The sequence below is a fragment of the Cricetulus griseus genome, chromosome 2 (genome assembly GCF_003668045.3).
Source record: "Cricetulus griseus strain 17A/GY chromosome 2, alternate assembly CriGri-PICRH-1.0, whole genome shotgun sequence".
Lineage (NCBI taxonomy): Eukaryota > Metazoa > Chordata > Mammalia > Rodentia > Cricetidae > Cricetulus > Cricetulus griseus.
In genome coordinates, this window is record NC_048595.1 from 11,335,480 (window position 1) to 11,355,503 (window position 20,024).

A 20,024-nucleotide genomic window follows, 5' to 3' on the forward strand; every position below is an offset into this window, starting at 1 on the left:
CCCACCCCGCGCCCCAAATCGGGTTTCTTTCAGAGGTCTCCCCGGGCTCAGCAGTCTCCCAGAGGTCACCAGAGGGCTGGCGTTGGTTTTTCACGGCGGGGAGGGGGCGGCGATGAAAAGCTGGAGCGCAGGATGCACTTGACCCCCCTCCCTGGGGACCAAGAGGCACCCGGCGTGCAGCGCGGGCGGCGGGAGCGGGCCGGGGCGGGCGGTCCCCTAAGTCCCACCTTCGGGGCGGCGCCTGTCGGCGGGGAGTGTCAGGAAGAGGAAGAGCGCGGTCGGGTGTGCAGTGCGGAGCAGGGGCCGGGCCGAGGCAGCTGCGCGCGGGCCACCATGGCCACCGACGAGCTGGCCAGCAAGCTGAGCCGGAGGCTGCAGATGGAGGGCGAAGGCGGTGAAGCGACCGAGCACCCGGGGCTCAACGGGGCGGCGGCGGCGGCGGCCGGGGTTCCCGACGAGACTGCCCAGGCGTTGGGCAGCGCGGACGACGAGCTGAGCGCCAAGCTTCTGCGGCGCGCGGACCTCAACCAGGGCATCGGCGAGCCGCAGTCGCCCAGCCGCCGCGTCTTCAACCCCTACACGGAGTTCAAGGAGTTCTCCAGGAAGCAGATCAAAGACATGGAGAAGATGTTCAAACAGTGAGTACCCTCGCACCCCGTTCTCCGCCACCCTAGACCCAGCCTCGGGCCCGAACCGCCAGTAACCCCAGCCAGGCTCCCCCAGGACCCTGACTCACCAGGGCGGAGAACTCTGCTGCCCCTTCCAGAGGGCCACGAGGCTTCCAGACCAGACCCACCAGCGCAAGTGGGTCTGGGGACCTCCCCCTCCTGGCCCTGGCACGTGACCTCCCCCATGGTGCTGCCCTCAGATACCCCACTTGGGTTGGAAGCACCTGAGGTTCCTTCTAGACAATTACAGGTCCCCAGCGAGTCCCCACCACCACACAGGGTGCCGACTCCCCTCACTATTAATGTTACCTACCACCCCACACCCACACACACCTTCCTCTCCTGTCCCACCTACGGGACTCCCTACCCCCACTGCAGTAAGGCACCCCTAGCGCCTCTCAAGGGGGTGGGGGCATTCCCAGCACCCGTGCCAGGCATATATATGTCTTTTAGTCGGGTCCTTTAATTTCTTCTGTTTAGCTCTGGTCCCTTTAGTTTTAGGTTGGGTCGTGCGCGCTCACACACACACACACACACACACACACACACACACACACACACACCAATTATTCTGTGGTAAAACCCTTCAGCCCTTTCCACCCTGCTGGCCAGGTCCCATTTCCGTCACACTCAAGTGGTCTTGCTAGGAAAGGGCTCCTCTCTCCCTGTGCCCCAGTCTACAAACATGTAACTCCCCTGTCATCCCTTCAGGGCAGACTCCCCTCGGGCCTTAGACTTCCTCCATATACTGTGGGTGCTTGACCCTGCTCCTCCTACCCAGCTCAGCGACTGTGCAGTGGTGACTCCCCTGAAGAGGCTGCCCTCTTCCCAGCAACACCCCCCCCCTTCCATACAGTCTCTGGTGCCTATACTCTCTTCGGGCAGAAAAAGAGGCCCCTTGCTATGTGTCCTGCCTAGGGACTCCCACACCTAGGCTCCGGTTCCTATGATCCCAAGCTGTACCCTTACAGGTTAGAAGAGTGTTTGAGCTCAGCCATTCCACACCCCACAAAATCAAGCAGTATGGAGGTGGGGGAAAAGAAAGTACCCCAGGGGGTAGGGATGGTGCCAATGCCCCTCCATATTGACAGTCATCCCTACTTCCTGTCACGCCACCTATGGTTCCTAGAAAGGGAACAGTCGGTCCTATAGTTACTGGGCTGGAGTGCATCTCAGATGGGGCAAAACCCACTAAAGCTGAGTTCAGGGTGAGGTATGCAGAGAGTCCCAAAACAGAAAGCAGTGGGCAGGTAAAGGACTGGCAGCCCCGGCCACACCCAGCTGACAGTGCCAAGACACCCAGCTAGGAGCCAGGAAAGGGGCGTTCCCTACCTGCAAGGATAAGACAGGCTCTTCCCACTTCTCACTTCTCCACACCCACAGCTAGTCCTCACACAGGAAGAGGGTTTGCTTCCCAGCCTGGGGTGACTAGAAGCCCCATGCTGTAATGCCACCCCAAACCTCTACATGAAGGTTAAAGGGCTAGAGGACACCCCTGCTTCAGTCTCCATTGGCTGATCAGGCCAGGAGAGCGGGAATCCACATTCCTTGCTTTTGAACCCTCAGGCAGCTGTCACTTCCAGGTAGAGCTGCCCTGTGGGGTAGTCCAGAGGGTATTCACACGTGTCATAGATCTCTGAAGTGACAGGGTTGATAAGGAGCTCAGCCATGCCGCCTACCAACCCCATGACCAAGGGTTGTTTCATCTCTCTTGCACAGATAGTGTCTGGCTACAGACCACTAAAGTTACATGCCAAGACTTCACAGCTACAAAATGGTAGGATCAGGATTTGAACTCAGACCCGTAGCTCCAAAAGCCATGGTCTTCCCTTCTCAACATACACCACCTATCTCTCTTGCACTCAGGCAGACTGAGGCTGAAGGACGATACCTCCTGGCCGTGGCTGCCAAAGACAAGCCAGCTCTACCTCCCAGGAGCACTGGTTCCCCTCCTCCCTGCCATGCTCTTCTCTTCAGTGTTCTCTATCATAGACACCCATGTCACTGTCTCAAAACATACCCCCGCACCCCTTTCCCCTGTGCGGCCACCATCAGCCCATTTACCCTTCTCCTCAGGTCACCCTTCTCTTGTGTGTCTGTGGTAGTCTTATCCCCCAAACCATGGCAGTGTTTTGGGGAACCCAGATACCCCTAAAGAACAAGCTTGGGAGAAATAACTTTGTGGGGACCAGTGGGGAGAATGTGCTTACAAAGAGCACGAGCTGTTTTGGGGGGGAACAAGTTTGATGGAGAAGTAACTTTTGTGAACCCCTTAGAGCTACCACTTGCTTGCTGTGGTGTGGTGACAGGGCAGGAAGGGGCCAGAAATCTGGACCTCAGGGGAAGGAAGTGCCACTCGCCAGAGTCCCTGGCTGGGGTACAAAGCTGCTAATGTTGTTTTCAGGGAAACAAGGCCTCACTGTGCCCGCTGAGCCCAGCCCAGCCGAGTCCCGGCTGGGAACCACCACAGACGGCCACTGGGAGCACAAAACACTTGTTCTGCTCCCACTGTGCAAGTGGTTGCTGCCTCCTGGGGCCCAGCAGGTCCCAGGATTGCAGCCAGGACTCTGTTGAGAGCAGGAGGCAGGGAGGAGAGGAGCCAGTGCCCCTGGGAAGTGGAGCTTTTCTTTGGTAGCCACAGCTAAGGAGGTGTCGGCCCTGGACCTCAGTCTACCCTAGTGCAAGAGGGATAGGCAGTGTGTGTTGATTCTCAAAGATACTTATGTTCTAGCCTTACTGCTGTGGGGTCTTGAGCCTCGGTATTCATCAGAACAACTGTGCCATCTTCTGGTCCACCCATTCACTGTGGGCGAGCAGATGCAGCCCTAGGACAGTGGTAGAGGGAGAAAGGGAGGAAACAGCAGGCTCTGCCGTCCACCACACTGCCAGCTGACTCCAGCCCCTCTCCCCATTTTACAGATGGGAAAACTAAGACTCGGAAGGGAGAAGTGGTCTGCTCAGGATCATGGGTTTTTCTGAAGGTAGGGCTTAGAGATGACATGTGCTGCCAAGCATAGAGGCTCTGCTTCTTAGAACCTGTGCACCCCACCTCCATAGCCTCAGGCTATATCCATCCTCTCGCTCTGTCTCCCCCACCCCCTCCTCTCTCTCTGCCCACTCATCCAGAGTTGTTTCTAGAAGCTTTCGAGGCAAAAAGGTATGGGACAAACCCACAGAATTTCAGGAATGGCTACCCCTGAGCGGACAACAGCCTAGGGAGAGCTCTGGAGGGTTCTCTGTAAGCCAACACCTGCCTGAAAGGCAGGCAGCCTCGTAATTGTGACTCTGCTGTGGAATCTGAGGAAGGTGCCCTAGTTCCTTGTCCTGCCTGGCCGGCAAGGCCCTATCCCTCTGCCCAGCCTCCTCCCCCCCCACTTCATCTCATGACCTCTTGCATCAGGGTTCCCCTTCCTCCTGGCCGGAGCTTTTCATCACACCTGCCTTCTCTCGCTTCTCTTCCTGGTTGACAGCCTGCAGCTCCCCTGGCTGGTGGCTGCGATCTAGACACATGTGGACCTAGAGCACATGACTTAACCCTTCCTGAGCCTCTTTCCTCATCCCAATGGCGCTCTCAAGTGCTCAACCACGTCCTTGGCACAGAAGCGGTACTTACTAAGATACTGTCATCACAATCCCAAGTTCAGCATATGCCCTGGCCCTGGTGGCGGTCATCAGCTCTAACATTGAGGCAGCTTGAAATGAGCCTCTGGCTGCCTCCACTTCCCCCCAACAGAGCTACCAGGCTGCTAGGCTGGCAGCCATCCTTTGCTTTGGGCCAGAATGACAGGGATTCAGCCCATAAGCCTCTTTGCTCTTGCCCAACAGACGCTCTGATTGACAGCTACATATTGCTTTGATAAACAACAAAAATAGAGAAATGAATTCATTATCACCTAATTACGTGGAAGGCAGGTGGCAGAAGAAAAGGGAAGGGCAAACAGCAGCCCTCAGAGTGACGCAGAACTGGGACACACACAGGTCCTTGCCACTCAGCTGGGTCGCTCTGGGCAGGGTACTGGGCTTCTGAGCCTCAGTTTCTCTGGGGCCGTAGGACCTATCTGGCAAAGCACTAAGAATTGAGTATGGTAAACCAGAACCAGCACAGATATGGTCTGGGGACTGTTACGGTCGTGGGTGGTCTTAGAAGGCACGCTAAGTTTTTGCATGTGCAAATTCCAACTGGAAGGCCTCATAGAACCTTCCAGTCTACTGGAGGTCTTCGGTGGTGAGTCCAAAGGGCCAGGAGTGGAGAGCTTCTGTAGCTCTACCATGTGGAAAGACTGCAGCCTCCTGTGGGTGGTGTCCTAGGGCCCTGTCCTTCCCAGAGAGTCCCAAGGGAACTCACTTATATTACTTAGGGGTCAGTTTAGACCTCAGGCCTCCAAGGTTGAGTTACTTGGCCAAGGTCCTGAGCCCAGATCCAGAAGGCTACAGGGGTAGGGGTTTGCAGAGAAGCCAGAGCCTAGCTTAGTGGGCGTTGGGGTGCCTCACACCACAGGGAGAGAGGATTCCCAACAATGGGCCCCTTCTCCTTTCCTGCCACTTCCCCTCTGCATCTGAGTCATCTACCTCCCCCCACACCCCTTCTGGGGACTTTCTGGTTTACACCTCCCATCTGCCCTCTTCCCTTTTTCACACTCTCTGTAGCCTGAGGTCCAGGCCCAGCTTCAGCTGGAATGGTCCAAGCTCTGGGGTCATCAGTGCTGCCAGGGGCAGGTCAGAAGCCGGTTCCGTAAGGTTGCAGCCTCTTGCAAGGACAGTCCCCACACCCTGCAGCCACTAAGTTCCTTCTGGCTACCCAGCAGCCTTCTTGATGGACTTCTGCTTTGCAAGAACAGTGGCTGCAGGGCCAGGCAGGTGTGGCTAGCTGGGACCAGGCCTAGCAGTGCTGAGAGGGAAGGACCGTTTGGCTGATGAATGGGTGGGGGGCACTATTGGCCCACTGGGGGTCAGGACCCTAACTAGCTCTCTCCTTCTATTTACTTACTATTATTATTTTTATCATCATTATTATCGTCATTATTTTATGTATATGGGTGTTTTGCCTGCATGTAGGTCGGTGCAGAGTATTGGATCCCCTGAAACTGGAGTTACAGACAGTTGTAACTGCTATATGGGTGCCGGGAGTAGAACCCAGGTCCTCTGCAAGAGCAGCCAATGCTCTTAACCACTGAGCCATCTCTCCAGCGCTGCTGGCTCTTTCTTAATACCTTCTTAACATCCTGCAAGGTTCCCACCACCCACTTCACAGGTAGGGAGACTGAGTCTCGGAAGATTAAGGTCCCATAGCTAGTGAGAAACAGAGGCATTGGTTCATCCCAGGTCCGACTCTGGACCCTGACTCCTCCCTCACATAGACCATCAGCACCCCTTGTACCCTGGTGTTGTCAGTTCAGACTGTACGTCTCCACAAGTCTCCCCATGTGCAAGTGCCTCCCAAGCCTGGCGTAACAGGCCTGTCATCCCAGCTGCTCAGAAGGCTGAGGTAGGAGGACAGAAAATTCAAGGCCAGCCTGTGCTGCAAAGGGGGTTCGAGACCAGCCTGGGCAAGTTGGTGAGACTTTAGCATGCTTGAGGCTCTGGGGTTAATCCAGAGGGTGTTGGAAGAGAGAGACGGAGAAAGTGCCAACTCCTGCCGTGTCCCGATTTTGCCTGTCTGAGCTATTCAGGACTAAGATGAATGGAGTCTGGAGTATGTAACTAACTCTCACTGGATTATATTAGACATTAAGTAACAGTCTCCATGATCTCTATCATAAGTGATGATTAAGGGTGGGCGGGAAATAGAGCAATGACAAGAAGCTCCCACATCGCCACCTTGGCCCAGCCTGTGGGTGGTGTCAGGCTTGAAGTTAAGATAACCCTGAGGCTTGGCAGCCCCCAAGCAAGCAATTGTCAACTTGGGGGCTCTCATGGGACCCTCGGGCTCTATGGAAACCTGGGGCAGGGCAACTGTGAGCATTGCACACTGGTGCCTTCCTAAACCTCAGACTTAAGACAGGCAATCAGAGTCACATGCTGCCCTAAGGAGAAGCGATACATGCCATCCCTGGCTTTTCCCATGAGTCAGTCAGTGGGGGTGGGGTCACACCAAGCTGGCCCTGCTGAGATGTCATTCCTGAGACCCACCTGCGCTTCCCATAGAGACAGGGAAGCAGGCCCAGGCTGGCCAGAAGAGCTAGCAAAATGTCACCTATCCTCAAGAATGCCTTCCCATCTCCCGGGATATAGAGGCTCAGGAGCCACTGAGACCCCTCCTACACAGGATAGGGGCGGCCCCAAAGTTACAGCCACTTAATGATTATAATAGAATTAATAGGTTTGAAGCACCTACTCTGTGCTTGCCATTTTCTAGTCATGATTACACTTACTCCTTAATAACACTGAAAATCGTGATGATAATGTAGAACACAGATTGGCGGTCTCAAACTTGTAAACAGTGCCCCTTCAGTAGTCTATCCTGTGGCCCTCTGGAGCCAGCCGCTCAGGCCTGGGCTGGGTGCCAGAATGGACAGAATGTAGTTCCCTGTGCCCCTTCCCTTTGCTGGGGCGACAGCTGTGATAATGGCTTTGCATCTCAGCCAGTATGGCAGGGATGGGGCTAGGGGAGCCATCAGTGTTACCAATGGCAAAGGGACCCACCTTAGGGGACAGTGAGCCTCCTGCCCTCACAGCTATTCAAGACACCATACAGGGAAAGTGCATAGGAATTTGGCCCTTATGGAGGGCTGGGTGAGGTGACCTCCATTGCACTACGCTACCTACCCTTTCCAGCCCTGGGGCTCTGCCACCTGGGTCTGGAGGCATCAGGAGCTAGTGTAGTTTGTCACATTTGGAACCCAGCTATACCCATGTCCCCGCCAACCTTGGCCCACACACTTCCTTTCTATGTCTGGACCTCCTTGTCTGTTGAAAAGGGATGTCTGTACTAAGAGTCTGACACAGCGCCCTTGGCCCAGTACCCAGCATATGGTAAGCTGTTCATCAAAGTCTCCACCAAGGATAACCTTGTGAAAGGAGCCTGCCTGGATACCCGGCCAGGCATCCATACTGCCTGTCATGGGAGCCAGGCACTGCCCACCCTGTGACCCTGGATTATCAGAACTTGGGGAGGAGAGAGATGAAGCTTCTTTACTAGACCACATTCAGACCTAAAGACAGGGTCTGCCTGGGTGGCAGCTGTAGGGAGGGTGATGGGAGAGGGATTTTGTCACTGGCATCCGGGGTAGCAGCTGCTGAGCCCTCCCCTGGTGAGAACTATGCAGGGGGAGGCAGGCAGGAATGTGGGCCGGTTGCCAGGTCCACAGCCTCCCTCCACTGCTGGGGAAAGGTGCTGAGCCCCAAAGCCTGGGAGTTTTATTGGCAGGGCTGGGTGACATTGGCCTTTCTGGGCCATACCCAAGTGGAGCATTGGGCCAAGCTTGAGACACTCCCCAGCCCAGTGGCCCAGGAGCAAGAGGGAGGCAGAAGGTGGGAAGAGTCCAGCTAGTAGAATCCCACCTGCTGTGTGAGCCTGGGCTTGTCACTGCCCACTCTGGTGGCCTCTGGTGGGCAGGGCTATGGGTGAACCTCAGGGAGCCTTTCTTTCCCTGGCTCCTCTGAGCCCCCTGGAGCCTCAATTCCTGCTTAGAAGGGCAACAGGGTAAGAGGGCCTCCCCAGCCAAGGGGCCGGGTCCAGCCTCCTGAGAGCAGCTGTTCATCAGCTTGGAGGCATGGGGACAGTCCCCACTGTCAACCCCCCCCCCTTACTTATAGGAAGAAAAGCAGGCAGACCCAGAGCTGTGCAGCTTGGGGCTCCTCTCTCCTTCAGCTTAGCCAGACCCCTATGTTAGGCCTAGTAGGGGATAAGTAAGTTACAGAGGAGGGGAGATTCTGGGGATGCCATGGGTCATCTATCCAGACTGACACACCCCATCCCCCACCCTCACCCCATCACTTCCGCCTCAGCCTCCCCTCTCAGCCCTGCACCATCAAGCCCCTGGAGAAGCCAGCATAGGTTCTTTTGTTTTTGTTTTCAAGACAGCTCTAGCTGGCCTTGAACCCTCTTATATAAACCAAGCTCACTGTAATCCTCCTGCCTGTGTCTTTCAAGTGCTGAGATTATAGGCAAGGTCCAGCAAACTGGGGCTTTGTTTTGTTTTTAGCTTTTTTCTTTTTTAATTTAGCATTCTGGGGTGTGTGTGTGTGTGGATCGCACACGCTCAATCCTGACTGAATACATATGTATGTGCATTTTATGATGCAGTACCCCAGAAGGCCAGAAGAGGGAGACGGATCCTGTGGAGCTGGGGTTAGGGGCGGTTGTGAGCTGCTTGACCAGTGCTGTGGACCAGACCCTGGTCCTCATGAAAGAGCAGCAATGCTTTAGAGCTCCAGGGTGGTTTTGATTATATTCTAAAGGCAGATAATAACATGTGGTTATCATTGCCAATTAGCATGTATTAAGTACCTGCTGTGAGCCTGGCCTTTGTGCTGAGTCAATTTGAACTATCCCCCAGTCTTTGCCTCAGCCCCAAAATGAGTTCTTTAATCTGCATGGGGAAGGTGAGGTTCATGGGGACAGGTGACCAGCAAGGCCATGCGGCCAGCAGAGGCAGAGTTGGGGTTTGGATTCCATGTGAGCATGTAATCAAGTCTTAGGTAGTTTAGCCCTGCCACCCCAGCCTTCGGCCCACATCAGGGCCTCCGGTGCATTGTAGATGTACGTTTTTAGGACCTCTGGGGCATGGTCACCTTCTCCAGAGCCGCCTCTCACCTTGGCACCAGGCTTCTGGCTCTATGTCACCTGGCTTGAGGATTGATAATTTTTGGAATGGTAGCCAGTCCCTGGCATTGTCCCCCAGGGACTGGAGTCTGCCTGAGTTGGAGCCCAGCCCTGGTAATTGATTGACCTTTGATTGATGAAGGCTGAGTTTTGGGGCCTGGCCTGGCCCAGCCTGAAGCTGCCAGAAACCAGGGAATCCACAGCCCGACTTGACATCCAAGTTTTGATATGGTGTGTGCTTCCTTTACAATGCCTTGTTCTGGCTTTGAGAGAAGCATAGACCTTTGAATGTAGGTCCAGCCGGGGACCCAGAAAAAACAACGAACATGTGGCTCCCAAGCTGGAGTCTGCATCCCAAGCTAGTACCCTCCTCAGTGATCTTCATTCCCAGACCTGACTTGCTATGATTGCTGAGCATATAAAATAAAGTGTCTGGCATGTAGTGGTTACTTGGCAAGATAACTAAGTCTCACGGTGATAGCTACCATGCAGAGTTAGCTACTCCTTTTGTGGACTCTTGGCTGTAGCCTTGGCATCTATGAGCCCCGGCAGGTCTCCCAGTAACCAAGAGGCACCATGACACCTGGGTTTCTCAACTATGATCCAATGACATTAGGACCCCTGATGTTTAATTTTGACTGTCAACTTGACACAATTTAGAATCCCCTGAAAGCAGACCTCAATAAGGGATTGTCTTCATCAGCAACCTATGGGCGTGTCTGTAGGAGATTGATTTATGCTAATTGATATGGGAAGGCCAAGTGTAGGAGTAGACATGGGTTTGGGTTTTTTGTTGTTGTTGTTTGGGTTTTTTTGTTTTTTTTGTTTGTTTGGTTGGTTTTTTTTTTTTTTTTGAGACATGGTTTCTCTGTGTAGCTTTGGAGCCTATCCTAGCACTTGCTCTGGAGACCAGGCTGGCCTCAGACTCAGAGATCCGCCTGCCTCTGCCTCCCAAGTGCTGGGATTAAAGGCGTGTGCCACCAACGCCCTGCTGGGTTTTTAATTATGTAATAGCATTATTCTAGTTTCCTTCCTGTACTGTGATAAAGCACATGAACCAATAGCAATTTGGGGAGAAGAGGGTTTATTTGGCTTACACGTCAATATCACAGACCATCATTGGGAGAAGGCAGGACAGGAACTCTAGTAGGAACTGGAAGCAGAAACCAGAGAGGACTGCTGCCTCCTCTGGCCAGTGCTCAGCTAGCTTCCCTATACAGCCCAGGACCACCAGCGCAGGGAATGGTGCCGCCCACAGTGGGCGGGGCCCTCTTACATCAATTAACCCTCCAGGTAATTCTCTACAGATAGACCTGCAGGCCAATCTGATCTGGGCAAACCCTTAATTGAGGTTCCCTTCTCAGAAGACTCTAGGCTTCGTCAAGTTGACAACCAGAGCTAACTAGGACAAGTGGGAAGAGTGCACGGGGAGTAGGGAGTGTTCATTCACTCTGCCATGGTGGGTGTGATGTGGCCTTTGCTTCAAGCCCCTGCCTTGGCTTCCCCAGCCATCATAGCTGTAACCAGGAATTGGGAGTAAAAAGAACCCTTTGTCTCCAAGCTGCTTTTTGTCAGGGTATTTTAGCACAGTCTCAGAAAAGAGACTAAGACAGGACCAGGCCATTCTCCTTGTCTGGGACTGTCCTGGATGCCATAGGCATCTTCCTTGGTGTTTGCTCAGGGGTATCCATGACTCCCAATTAAGACAACTAAGAATGGGTCCATCCATTACCAGATGTCCCTTCAGGGACACACACATTCTGCATTGTGCTGAGGGGAGCCCAGGCCGTCCGTCGGACATCAGAACTGTGATGTGCCATCTCTGACCTTCACTGGAATCCAAGTTCAGGGAGGAGGGTACTTGTGGTGCTAAGAGGCACGGAGGAGAGGCATCCTTGTGTCTTGCCTTGAGAAAGGCAAGTCCCTCACTAGGCACTCCTTGTCACAGGCATGCAGCAGGTACTGGCCCTCCACCACCTGAGACACACTGCAGTGACAGGAGGGGTGCCCAGTTACCTCGCAGGCCCTTCCTGCTATAGATGGGGGCTGGGCTACGACAGCCTGTGTCGACCTCGTTGACATCCCACCACATCCTCACACACCTGCTCCCAGCCCAGCAGTCCCTCTGCCCTCAGGGTCCACTTTGCCTGCCTGTCCCCACCCAGCCCTCTCACTGTGTAGGGAACCCATGGTCCCAAGCCCTGTGTTTGCTGCGCTTCATGACTTCCGAGGCCTGACTCACTCGGGCATGAGCTATTTATACCCTTCACACGGATGCTCATCTTGGCGCTCCCAGCAGACTCTGTTCTGCAGGTGGCCACGGGATGCAGGAGGAGGCTGGGCACAGAGAGACAGATTGATAAGGGCATCAGCCTAACAGACCTGAGATATTAGCCCAGCTCCTTCCTTACTGCTGTGTGACCTTGGGCCTCTCTGAGCCTCTGGCTATGAAGAATATTAAATCAAAGTAAATAATAAAGCTCCCATGCAAAGACAGTTTTCAATTCCTATGGGCTGTTCGATGTCTAAAGTCAGGTGCTGCTTATGTAACTGTAGAGGGGAAGGGAGAACCCGCAGATAAACATTCAGTATCTGTAATTTGTGTCAGAACTGTTCCCACCTGTCCATCTAGATGTATCGGGTATCAAAAAAGCCCCTCGTGTAACCATGAGGCTACTCTCCCAGGAGACAGTCACCCTGACAAGAAGACCTCATGGACCTGCAAGCAAAGCCATTGCTTCAGGTATGGGCCGCACCTCACCGGCTAGAAACTGGCCACTCACAGCACGAGGAGTGTGGCCATATTAGACCCTATCTCACTGATCCCTGTCTGCACCAGGTGCTGGTGGCAGAAGAAAGAAGGGAAGGGCAGAGATAGGCCTCGTTATCAGCTGGTTCTGTGCCAGGCTGCCCAGCACCCCGCCACTCCCCCCGCCACTCCCCTCGCCACTCCCCGAAGGTTCCCAGAACAGCCTGTTCCTGGACACGCCCAGGTCCACTGCCCCGCTGTGACAATGGCCTTGCCTCTGCCTCCCTCCCAGCACAAGGCTCCAAGAAGGCTGCTAAGACTCTTGGCTCTGAATTCATTCCTGACTCACTTAGTCAACAGACTAAGCACCTAGTAGGTGCTTTTTACTCTCCCTCCTGGAACCTAGCATGAGCTGGAGCAGTAAGTCAGATCCCCATGTGGAGGGTGCTGTGTGAAAGGAACCACTGGTCCCATGTGATGGGATGTGGCTTGTCTGGTGGACTGTGCACCACACAAACATACATCGATAGCAGGGCATGACAAATGTGTGCCTGTAGTCAGTCACAGCATGTGGGAGGGACACTGCTACAAGTGCAAGGGCAACCTGGGCTATGTAGTGACTTCCAGGACAACTGGCGCTGCATAGTGAGACTAAAGCAATTACATAAGACGCATGCTATGCTAACCTCTGACCACTGGGATTTTGCCTCTCTCTCTCTCTCTCTGTCTCTCTCTCTGTCTGTCTCTCTCTCTGTCTGTCTCTCTCTCTCTCATACACACACACACACACACACACACACACACACACACACACACACACACACACACACACAGAGACAGTTGGCAGTATATGGGAGACATGCGGCTGTCACAGCCCAGGAGGGCTACTTCTGTGAACATCCCACAGTGCACAAGGTAGCCCCCATAGTGAAGATTGTCTCAGCCCCAGTTCACAAGGGCCTACAACTTCACTGGAGCCACAGATCCAGCCACAGTGAGATTGAGACAACCCTCAAGTGCCTGTAGAGGTGCCTGGACCAGATAGCTGGATCCACAGGCATGGTGGGAGTTCTTTCTGCTTGTTCACACCACACCGGGGACAGGAGGCCGTGGCTTCCTCCCTCCTCGAGCCTCGGGTTTGTGTGAGAATTAGGAGTGTTTAAAACACAGGATGCTGCCTGACCATGTGGTGAGGTCCCTTGCAGCTACGATAGGAAGACACTGACCACTTCCTGTGTCCAGGTTTGTGGCCTCTCTACATAGTCATACGGGAGGCACATCAGGGTATTGTTAAGCCTCTGTGTCCGCAGGTATGATGCCGGCAAAGATGGCTTCATCGACCTCATGGAACTGAAACTCATGATGGAGAAGCTGGGGGCCCCCCAAACTCACCTGGGCCTGAAGAGCATGATCAATGAGGTGGATGAGGATTTTGACAGCAAACTCAGCTTCCGGGAGGTGAGTCCATCCGCAGGCTGCTCCCCAGCCCGCTATGCCTGACCACTGGGTGGCCTTTGTTATTGAATGACACTGTCATTGGCCAGCCAGCTGTGAATAACCGATAGCTGGGTGAGGCTTGCAAGGCATTCTTAGCAGGTGTCCTCCTGCCTCAGCCTCCCAAGTACTGGAATGATAGGTGCAAGCCACCACACCAGCTGTTTTTAGTGATTTCTCTGTGCCCAGCTGAGTAGTGGGAAGGCTGTGTGGGAGGGGGCCAGAGGTTTAGAAAGAGGATTTACACAGAGCTTGGCTCAGAGGCAAACGAGTGATGCGTCCTGATGCGGGGACCAGGCATGATGTGAGGTAGCTTTACCTTCTCTGAGGCAGAAGCTGTGGACCAGCCTATTTAGGGACTGGCAGGAGGGTGGCGGCCCAAAGCTGACAGCTGTAGTTCTAGGTCCTAAACAGCATGGGGTTGCCTGTGTGGAGAGGTAGGTGCTTGGGGAGTCCTGGCCCTTACAGAGCCGACAGGAAGTAGGGGAGAGAGCAGTGTCAAGGGCATCTTGGGGTCTGGGAGATGACAATAGGCCAGGGAAGGATGTCAGAGTGGTCCATGGGAATGGCTTGGGGTCAGAGAGCACCTATTCCCATCCTTCCGGTACTTAAGCCTCTTGCCATCTCCAGACCATCTTCATGCTGTAGAAAGGGAGTGCGGTCCCTCCGGGGCTTTGTGAGTGGGATGTCATGCAGGTTTGTGGGGGAGAACAGTGGATGGCAAAGAGGAGAGGCAGGCTGGGGCTGCTGGTGGGAGCTGGGTGTGGTCCTTAGCCCAGGGCCCTGGCAGGGCACACCAGAAAGATAGGGAATGAAGCCTGCCTGGCTCTAGCTCCCGTTCCTGCAGGTGAACACGTAGCCTTTCTACAGAGAGATCTGAGCTGAGGCTTGGGTGTGGCCAGGGACTTTGTTCCAGTTGTGCCTTGCCGACCTGTGTCTTCCCTCCACAGTTCCTACTGATCTTCCGCAAAGCTGCGGCAGGGGAGTTGCAGGAAGACAGTGGCTTGCATGTCCTGGCCCGCCTCTCTGAGATCGATGTCTCCACAGAGGGCGTTAAGGGTGCCAAGAACTTCTTCGAGGCCAAGGTGAGGAGCCAAGAACTGTGCATGGCCCAGCCGTGTGATGACACGGCTTAGACGGAGGACTGGCGCAGTCCTTCCCTGTCCCTGTTCAGGCTGCACGAGAGAGGTGGGGCCGACTCTTGGGTTATGGGGCTCTTAAAGAGGCAGACAGCCAGCATTGCTCCCTAGAGACCCCTCCTACCCTGGAGGAAGCCGAGGGGTTCTCAGACCTCATATTTCGGTATGTACAGCCTCCTCTCCTTCAGAACATGCTTAGTTGGGGGTGGAGGGTGACACATTTGGTCCAATGGCTCCTGAGTCCTGCCCACTCAGCAACCCCCTCACCTTTTCCTTTTTCTTCTTTTCCAAACTAAGGCCTTTGCTTCCCAAGGCTGCCTCCCTCCCCTCTCTTCCAACCTTGCTAGAGATATCAGGGTTTATTAGTGGACCCGTATTCTTCACCTTAGGACAGGACATCAAGGGCATCGTTCCTGCCTGCAGAGCCCTGCACTGCTTCTGCCAATGAGTATTCTCTGTGTGTCTCTGGCTCTCACTCTCCTCTGTCTTTCTCTGTCTCTGAGAGAGATGGCCTCATATAACCCAGGCTAGCCTTAAACTTCTGATCCTCCTGCCTCTGCCTCCCCAGTGTGGTAGGTTCACAAGTGTTCAGCACCATGCCCGTGTTTTCAAGTACAGCTCAAACCCAGGATGTCATGCAGGCCAGGCAAGCACTTTACCAGCTGGACCCTGTCCAGTGTCTTGTTTTCATCTTCCCGCACGAGCCCCTGTGGTCGGTTACTGTGTGCCAGGTTCTATAGAGAGAGACTGAGGCACAGCGGGGTGACTGTGGCTCACAAGGACCACAGTTGGTGAGCCTGGGCCAGAAAGTGCTATAGAGGCCATATTCCTGACCTGTCACCCTCACTCCCAGGTACAGGCCATCAACGTGTCCAGCCGATTTGAGGAGGAGATCAAAGCCGAGCAAGAGGAAAGGAAGAAGCAGGCTGAGGAGGTGAAGCAGCGGAAAGCAGCCTTTAAGGAACTACAGTCCACCTTCAAGTAGCCAGGGCTGAGGCCGAGACCCGGCCTTGCCCAGTGTGCAGTCTGGGAGCATGGGTGGGTACAGGAGACTTGTGGGAGACAAACTGAGTCCTGGCCTATATGTGCCGGGACCACTACTGAAATCTAAACTGTCTGTGAACGGATCTCATGCAGGAGTCTCCCCAGTAGTTGGGACAGTCCCTGCTCCCTCCTGCTGTTCCTGAGGCTGTGACACCAGCCACCAGCATCCTCTCACCAACCACCCTGCTGCCTGCTCTAGCCCAGTGCCAGCCCATTCACCATGCCCCTGCCTTGTGTACCAGCTACTTTCTCCACCCACCTACCCTTAACCATAGGCCACCCTGCCACCCTGCCCTGAGCCTAATGGCCCCTTCCTAGATAGGAACCAGCAGAGAGTGTCCCCTCTACAGAACTTCCTTTCCGATCAGCTCCCTCTCTACTGGGCGTGGAGGGACTCCTGTTTTGGTGAAGAGACCCAGCCCCTAGCACTCTAGGCCGATATAAATGGGGCCCAGCCAGGCAGGGTGCAGGCCACTGAATCTACCTCACGGGTTACACTCTGCTTAGACATGCCATGGGAACGTGAGTGACAGGGCTCTGTGGAGAGAGGTAGACATGTCACTTTCTGACACCCTACCCCAGAACAAGCTGAGGGTCCCAGGGGGCTGCGGAGAGGAGGTGGGGTGCCAAGGGATTGCCCTTCCTGGGGAGAGCCTCAGCACCCTGCCTTGGCTCCCCAGGGAGTGCCTCATGTGTTTGTGTGTATTGCAGTAGGACACGGGGCCGCCGGCACCCCTTTCACACCCTCCCCTGAGTTTGTCACCTGTGAGAGCACCTGCCTGTCATGCCCACCCCTAGAACGCATGGGAGTTCCCCAAACACATCCACCACCAGACAGGCCATAGTGAAACCCGTGCCATTCCTCCATCGCTCTCATGTGCTTGTTCACGTGTGTGTATGTGTGTGTGTGTGTCTGTTGCTGTGTTGTGAAACCGTGACGTCACCCAGTCTAAGTGAATGGCCACATAGGCCGCTGTTATACAATGCTCAGTGTGTCACTGCTTTTGAAACTTGATAACTCTTTATTTTACTACAAATGCCCCGAGTCCCCAGTTGCCCCCTATGGGACTTGCAAAGGTTTTATTTTTTCGGTCTTAGAACCCATAGGAGTTGGAGGGACCGAGCCCAGCTCAGCCCAGCCCAGCCCAGCAGCTGTGGCCCTGGCTTGTGTTTGCCTTAGTGGATATGTTTATACAGATGAAGAATATAAATTCCCTTTACTTTTGGCTTTCTGCATTTTATTTGTTGCCCCACCACCACCACTTCCTCCCCTCCAAAAAAGAAAACAGCTACTTCTTCATTCAGTGGTACGATTATTTTTTTTAACTAAAATGAGATAAAATTCTATATTCTTATGTGTGTGTGGTTTTTGATGGCGAACTGAAGAGGGCAGGGGATGGGACAAAGATAAGGTCACTGGATTTCAGCAATCACGTCAGGAGCCTGGGGAGGAAGAAAACACTGCTGGTCTAGATACTACATATATTAACCTCATCTCACCCTGAAAGGAGCCAGTCTTGTAATCTCCTTTTAAAGATAAGAAGGGGGGGGGGCTGCTGGAGAGATCGTTGAGCAGCTAAGAGCCAAGTTCAATTCCCAGCAACCACATGGTGGCTCACAACCATCTCTCGTGGGATCTGATGCCCTCTTCTGGTGTAAAGTTGTACATGGAAATAGAGCACTCGTATACATAAAACAGATAAATCTGAAGAAGGAAGCAGAAGGAGAGAGAGAGAGAGAAAAGAAAGAAAGGCATCCTGAAGGTCACAAGCCACACAGACCAATTGGGGCAGCAGGATTCTGCCCAAGGTGGCTAGCCCACAGCCAGCCTGTGCTGTCATCATAGGGCCACCAGCCTTGAGATTTCACAGAGGTAAGGCTGTGTGCCACCTGACCCCAAAATGATGGCCAGAAGCAGCTGTGGTGCATACCTGTCATCCCAGCTTTCTAGAGCCTGAGGTGAGGGGATGGTGTGTTTAAGCCTTGTTGGCCTAGGCTACACTACAAGACCCTGTCTAAAGAAACCGTAACAAAATGCTACAGAGGTTCCGAATCAGTGAACCCCTTGGTACAGATACCCTCCGTCCTCAGTGTCCCTGCAGTGTGGGAGTGGTTGCAGTGGTGGTACCAGCAGATGCCTGTGCGGTACCCATGGCATCCCGGTCTCCATCTGCTGACCATGTGGGTGGAACTGGAGTCCTTCCAGACTTGTAGTTACAGACACTGCCTAAGCGGAGTGGGTGCTTCTGCCCTCGTGTGGCCATGAGTGGAACTGCAACATCAAGTGGCCCATTGCTCTTTGCTCGCAGTCCTGTCTGGGAAGACAAGGATCTGGGGGCTTATATCCTGGGGTACACCACTCCTCACATGCTACCCAATGCGGGACAAACCACCAACACCAACAACGTTTTAGGCCAGGTGTCTCCTTTCAATACCCCTTTGCGGGGATCCCTGCAAGCGTCACAGCCAGCTGGAAAATGATCCTGGTGACATTAAAAATGAAACTTGGGACCCGGGAGTGATGGCACATAGCTTTAATCCCAGCACTCGGGCGGCAGAGGCATTCGGATCTCTGTGAGTTCAAGAAACTCCTTTGCAAACTCTAGCAAAGTTCCTATGACCTTTTCTATTGATTGAGAAACGGGGGGATTCAACTTGATGAGGACTGGCTTTACAGACTAGCCAAGATTACCCAGTATTAATACAACACCCACAGCCTCCTGGATGGAAAACAGGTGTCAGTTCTTTCTTTGAAGAAAAAAAGCCTTGTTTTCCGAATTGTTCAACAATCCTGGGTTTTCTAATGCTTATCTGTGAGCTCTTTCCCTGTACACCCCTTATCCTAGGGATTCCCTAACTCGCTACATCAGTGGTTCTCAACCTTCCTAATGCTGAGACCCTTTAATACAGTTCCTCACGGTGTGGTGACCCCCAACCATCAAAAGCTGTTGCTACTTAGCCATAATTTTGCTACTGTTATGAATCCTAATGTAAACATATGATGTGCGACCCCTGTGAAAGGGTCATTTGACCCCCAAAGGTCATGACCCCACAGGTTGAGAACCACTGTGCTAGTGGACAGACTCCGGGAAGCAGGAGGGAGACTAAAGGGACCATCTTCCTTCCATTCAAACTGCAATTGGCCTGTCGATGAGTGTGTGCTCTGAGCCCTCAGACTCCAAGACCAACAAACAGGCTGACTCTCGGCTGCCAGAGACTCAACTGTTGGGGCCTCAACCTTAGCCTGCCAAGACCCCACCCACTGCAGAATGCTGCAGAGAAAGGCAGCTGAGAAACGAGGCTTCAAGTGACCCAGCTCCCTAGGGCATGGTGTGGTGCCACCTACCTGTAATGCCAGCACCGGGGAGGTAGCGGCCAGAGGATCAGGAATGTAAAACCAGCCTGGGCTCCACGGCCCCACATGGTGAAAGGAGAGAACCAACTCCACCAAGTGGTCCTCTGACCTCCACATGAGCACCATAGCATGTGTGTGAGCTTGTAAATAATTACATGTAATTCTTAAAAGTTTTTTTTTTTTATTTTAATCCAAACAATCCCAGCCACTCAAATCTCCATTGCGTTCCCAGATCCTCCACTGGACTTGGGTTTGTTTTGTTTTGTTTTGTTTTTTTAAAGACACAGGTCTCACCACGTGGCCTGGAAATCTCTGTGTAGACCAGGCTGGTCTTAAACTCAGATCTACCTACTCCTGAGTGCTGGGATTACAAATGCGTACCACCACACCCAACCCCCATTAAACTTACCACTCTACCACTCAAGCTCTCCAGTGAATCCCCAAATTCTCTCTGAAGCCACAATTCTTCCCTGTGGTATTTGGGGCAAAACCTTACCAGCTCTTCAACCTCCCCCACTTAGCAAACTTCATTCAAGAGGCAACAGCTGCCACCAAGTCTTGTGGGGGAGGCAGAGAATCCAGGCCCCTGTCACTAGCACCTGTCTCTTTCTCAGGCTCTCACTCCACCTTTTACCCCACAACCTTCTCTGGAGGCCACCGGGCATCATCTGGCCACATCCCAGCTCACCCACACATCCTTAGTGGTTACTCTTCCATTCCAGCCTCTGGCCCTGAGACCCTGAGGGTCACACTGTGGATGGGCCCTCAGGTCAGTATTAGGGTGGGAAGCTGGAGTGCTGTGACATCCCCA

At 53.8% G+C, this 20,024-nt stretch overlaps 1 protein-coding gene across 2 annotated transcripts; it reads left to right on the forward strand.

Annotated features, from left to right (window-relative positions):
* The first annotated feature begins 259 nt into the window (after positions 1 to 259).
* Efhd2 (EF-hand domain family member D2) lies at positions 260 to 17,213 on the forward strand. Of its 2 annotated transcripts, XM_027399952.2 has the most exons (5): positions 260 to 638; positions 12,065 to 12,175; positions 13,492 to 13,639; positions 14,626 to 14,760; positions 15,668 to 17,213. In XM_027399952.2, exons 1-5 carry the CDS (start codon positions 334 to 336, stop codon positions 15,797 to 15,799), a joined length of 831 nt encoding a protein of 276 aa, XP_027255753.1. In that variant the 5' UTR covers positions 260 to 333; the 3' UTR covers positions 15,800 to 17,213. The 2 variants fall into 2 exon arrangements, with proteins under 2 accessions (XP_027255753.1, XP_027255754.1); XM_027399953.2 differs by lacking the exon at positions 12,065 to 12,175 and having other exon boundaries at positions 265 to 638.
* Positions 17,214 to 20,024: the final 2,811 nt, after the last annotated feature.

Excerpts from the sequence above, each read along its gene's own strand:
- Efhd2 (XM_027399952.2), top strand. The coding sequence starts at position 334 with ATGGCCACCGACGAGCTGGCCAGCAAGCTGAGCCGGAGGCTGCAGATG. Across the intron at positions 639-12,064 it reads ATGGAGAAGATGTTCAAACA|ATGTATCGGGTATCAAAAAA; the intron begins GTGAGTACCCTC and ends CTGTCCATCTAG. Across the intron at positions 12,176-13,491 it reads AAGCAAAGCCATTGCTTCAG|GTATGATGCCGGCAAAGATG; the intron begins GTATGGGCCGCA and ends CTGTGTCCGCAG.